The sequence below is a fragment of the Buceros rhinoceros genome, unplaced genomic scaffold (genome assembly GCF_000710305.1).
Source record: "Buceros rhinoceros silvestris isolate BGI_N320 unplaced genomic scaffold, ASM71030v1 scaffold22425, whole genome shotgun sequence".
NCBI lineage: Eukaryota > Metazoa > Chordata > Aves > Bucerotiformes > Bucerotidae > Buceros > Buceros rhinoceros.
Window position 1 is genome coordinate 8,296 of NW_010413706.1, and position 4,359 is coordinate 12,654.

Here is a 4,359-nt window from a genome sequence, read left to right on the forward strand (position 1 = left end):
ATATTTTGTTTCTAAGATAAATGTATTCTTGCAGATAAAAAAAAAAAACCCACACTTAATTTTCTTGTGATTGTGGTTCAACACCAATGAAATTAGATTTTTAAAAATAATAAAAAATAATACTCCAGATGAGTCTTGGGTGCAAGAGAAAGATTCAGAATGTTAATGTCTTCTGATGACTGAAAATAATTTTCTCATAGCATTATTGTATGTGCCTGTCTCTTAAAGAATTTAATTATACCAAATGATCTATGAGCCTAGAGTTGGGAAAGCTAAAGAAGTTTGTTCAGTTATGAAAAACAAAAGATACTTGCAATGTGTCTTTAGTAGAGATATGTCTGAGAATAGGATAATGTGCTTCTTTTTCTTTTCCCTCTTTCAGCAAAGTTTCTGTTTGAGAAATACAAGCTCACTCAGCAAAACAAAAACAGCTTTTAAAGGTTGTTCTCTGTGGAGATCAGTCTATGTCCCATTACCTGCTTGAGTGAAACCAGGCTAAGAACTTCTGTCATGGCAGCTTTTCTGCTGGGAGCTGTGTTGCTTATTGTTCAACCTCAGATAGTGCCTTCCAGACCAGCTATAAATACGAAGGCTGAGACTTCTTCTCAGTCTGTGCAGAGAGACCTTTTAAAGAAAACATCTCAGAAAAATGACTTCAAGGAAAACATCCATTCTAATGGATCATGCCAGCAGCTGCCACATACTATCATAATTGGAGTAAGAAAAGGTGGAACAAGAGCTTTGTTGGAGATGCTGAGTCTCCATCCAGATATTGCAGCAGCAGAAAATGAAGTTCACTTCTTCGACTGGGAAGATCATTACAGAAATGGATTGCAGTGGTATATTAATCAAATGCCATTCTCTTACTCTCATCAGATCACCGTGGAAAAAACTCCAGCATATTTCACATCACCTAAAGTGCCTGAAAGAGTTTATAATATGAACCAATCAATGAGACTACTCCTTATTTTAAGAGATCCAAGTGAGAGAGTACTATCAGATTACACCCAAGTGTTCTATAATCATATGCAGAAGCACAAACCGTATCCATCCATCGAACAATTCCTGGTTAAAGATGGTGAACTCAACGTGGACTACAAGGCAATAAACAGAAGCTTATACTACATTCACATGCAAAACTGGCTGAAGTATTTTCCTCTTGATCATATCCACATTGTAGATGGAGATAAACTAATCAAAGACCCCTTCCCAGAAGTCGAGAAGGTGGAGAGATTTTTGAAGTTATCACCACAGATAAATGCTTCAAACTTTTATTTCAATAAGACTAAAGGCTTCTACTGCCTACGGGATAGTGGCAGAGAACGTTGTTTACATGAGTCAAAAGGACGAGCACACCCACAAATAGATACCCGGTTACTTGAGAAACTGCATGAATATTTCCATGAACCCAACAAGAAATTTTTTGAGCTTGTTGGCAGAACATTTGACTGGCACTAATTTGTGGAGAGTTAGTGGTAAGCTTCAGAACCTATGTTCCAGTGTACATTTAGAAATTTTAAAAAGGGCATTTAAGCTATAATTTATTTGTAAAATCCATAAATACTTCTGTACAGTATTAGATTCACAATTGCCATATATACTAGTTATATTTTTCTACTTGTTAAATTTGAAAGCATTTTGTATTGTTTTTCATGGTTGTTAACATTGTGTAAGATGTGTCTATATGAAGAAACTAAATTATTTCACTGCAGAAGATGCTGTCTGGAGAATGCATTGTTTTTTTAATAAATAAGAAGTTCATTTCAACAGAAGTCTTCAGAATTATTTGAATACTATGGCCTTTCTTGAGTATTCTGGACTTTCTTCTCTAATTGCTAATGAGTATGCTAAAATTTACATTTCCATTTTTCTTGCTTTAAATGTGGTTTAATAAATTCTTTTTCTTTTGAAAATGTTGCTGCTGTTAGCAAATTGTTCCATCCTGCTTTAGAAAATGATTTCCTGATAAAGTGGTGATACTTATACATGTTGGGACATGCACACCCAAAGGACAGTGGAAGTCTCTGTGTAATATGATGTATTAACTGCTGTACCTACTTTCATATTTGCTGTTGTAACAAGTGCTCCTCAATTTTTTTGGCAGTACACTGCAAGTTTCATGACAGATTTTTAAAGATTCTGTGGGGACCAGCTCATAAAATCCAGAGTTATCTGCAGAAATATGGTCAATCTGAAAACTTCCTACAGTCTCTGAATGTATATATACTTCACAAAGGAGAGTTGAGAGAATTTAAGCAATATAGGGACATTTGCAAGGTTGCTTATGACTGTTCCTACATTTTATAGCACATTTATGCTTTGCCATCACTGAAAATGAACACTTACATCAGAAAAATCAGTTGGTCTACATTCCATCAGCAGCAACTTCATTCATATAAATATTACCTCACTTGTACCCCATTTAAGGCTGTTTTCTATGAGTTGAGCAGGTGCTTCATGCAACTGAAAATTGACCATGGAATACTGTTCATTTAATCTCCTTTCAAGAACCATGATGCTGAGTCTTGATTAGACTTGTGTTGTGAGTTTAACCCCAAATCCAGGAACTTTTATGGTCTGCTATGGATCTGCTAAAAATGTAAGTTAGATGTTAGTATATGGGTGAAAATTACAGCTTTCCTTGTCTATGGTAGATATGATGTCTTGTTAGCCATCAGTTTCTGGAGGTAGAATTAATCCTGTTTCCACACAAGGCCTACTATGGTACTTTCACTCTGAGCTTCTAATTTTCATTTTATGATCTTGAGTTTAGCCATTGGATGTGCAGTGGCAACACGCTGTAGATTTGAACTTGTAACTGTTTGTTACAATCCTTTACAAAATTTAAATGTAGATTTTCTTTTTTTCTGGTGAGATGGTACAAACTTGGACACTATGAAAAGGTACCATCTGGATGCAAATATCCCATATTCTGCTGTTTGCATGAAATTTGCAGATGTTTTCCCTCTCTCCTGCTCCTCGTGCACCTGCTCAAGATGTATTCAACCTCAGAGAGGTTGGTGGTGTTTTATAAAGTAGACCTTTAACGAAAGCCTACAATTAAATGGTATTGTACTCAATAAAATATTTTCTGAATTGCATCTTTCCTCTCTCTTTTGTTCATCAGTTTCTAGTTTTGGAAGACCAGAATTTAGGATTCAACTCCAATTTAGATTCCAGCTAAATGTTACTTAAGAATTTAGCTGTAGCCTAGTGGATTGATTGGAAAGCAGTTACGTGGTACTGCGGTGTGCCTGTATGGTCCCTTACTGACCCAGAATATATGACAAAGAGGGAAAGTTTCTAGTGGCAGTAATGTCAAATCTTATGTGAGTCAGGTGTGGAAAATAACAGGATTATAGTACCATCATGCTCCTAGTAAACCTTTAGAAACGATAAATTCAGGAGGTTTTGCATACAGCAAGGCAGTATTTTCTTCTGCGCTCATTATTATTCCATTTCCTTGCTAATGTGATTGCTGCAGGAGCTGTTTGGACTGAGGAAATTTTAGCCTAATGCAAGGCTTCCTACCCTAGTATAGTCCCATCTTCATTAATGCCTTCATACAGTCCCAGACCAAACCTGTACATTCACTAACTGGGAAAGGAGAAATAGCGCTTGGATATGTGACCAGGAGCCACAGGAGTACAAGACAACAGGGTTGCAGCAGATTCACCTGCCAGCAGGTCCTACAGGGCAGCATAGGGCATAAGTATGCCATAGATACTCTAAGTTCAAGAGTTACAATACTAGGATTCTGAGTGTGAATTTTCAGTTTAACAAGAGTAACATTTGCTTTCCACGCATTACTGTGTTTAAATATATTTGCTAAACTATTTCTGAAGAACTGCTGAACAGCAAAAGCCAACAGAAGAAGGTGAAGAGAGAGTGAAAGAAAGAGGCTGAAGCACATTCCGATTAGGACTGTGGAAACACTAATGGTGAGCTTTGAAATCCTTTGAAATTCCATATCTATTCATAAAAGAAAAAAGCCCCTAAAGGTACCTTTCCAGTGTTGTGCAATACAGGTGTTTATTCCTGTAAAACTCTACCACGTAAGGTTTAAAGTACAATCACTTGGGTGTTGCTCCGGAGGCCTGTTTCCTCAGGGCAGCTAGCCAAGTCTGTGATCACTCTTGCAAATATAAATGTACTTTATGAGAATTCAATGTCCAATTCAAAGCCTACCAATCCCCTTGAGTACATGAAGAGGTAGGTATCAATCACATCATTAATAAGGGTGGCTCTGCAGAACTAAATCTGGCCCTTTGCTTCACAATGTGGATTAGTGTGATTCAAAGCCAGGTATTGCACCTGCAGAGGACAAAGTTTAAACTATAACAATTATCCCATGAACGC

The 4,359-nt window shown here is 36.9% G+C and overlaps 1 protein-coding gene across 1 annotated transcript; it reads left to right on the plus strand.

Moving 5' to 3' along the window:
* Positions 1-464: 464 nt before the first annotated feature.
* HS3ST1 (heparan sulfate (glucosamine) 3-O-sulfotransferase 1) lies at positions 465-1,714 on the plus strand. Its single transcript, XM_010136862.1, has one exon. It carries the CDS (start codon positions 511-513, stop codon positions 1,456-1,458), a length of 948 nt encoding a protein of 315 aa, XP_010135164.1. The 5' UTR covers positions 465-510; the 3' UTR covers positions 1,459-1,714.
* The last annotated feature ends 2,645 nt before the right edge of the window (positions 1,715-4,359 follow it).

Excerpts from the sequence above, each read along its gene's own strand:
- HS3ST1 (XM_010136862.1), top strand. The coding sequence starts at position 511 with ATGGCAGCTTTTCTGCTGGGAGCTGTGTTGCTTATTGTTCAACCTCAG.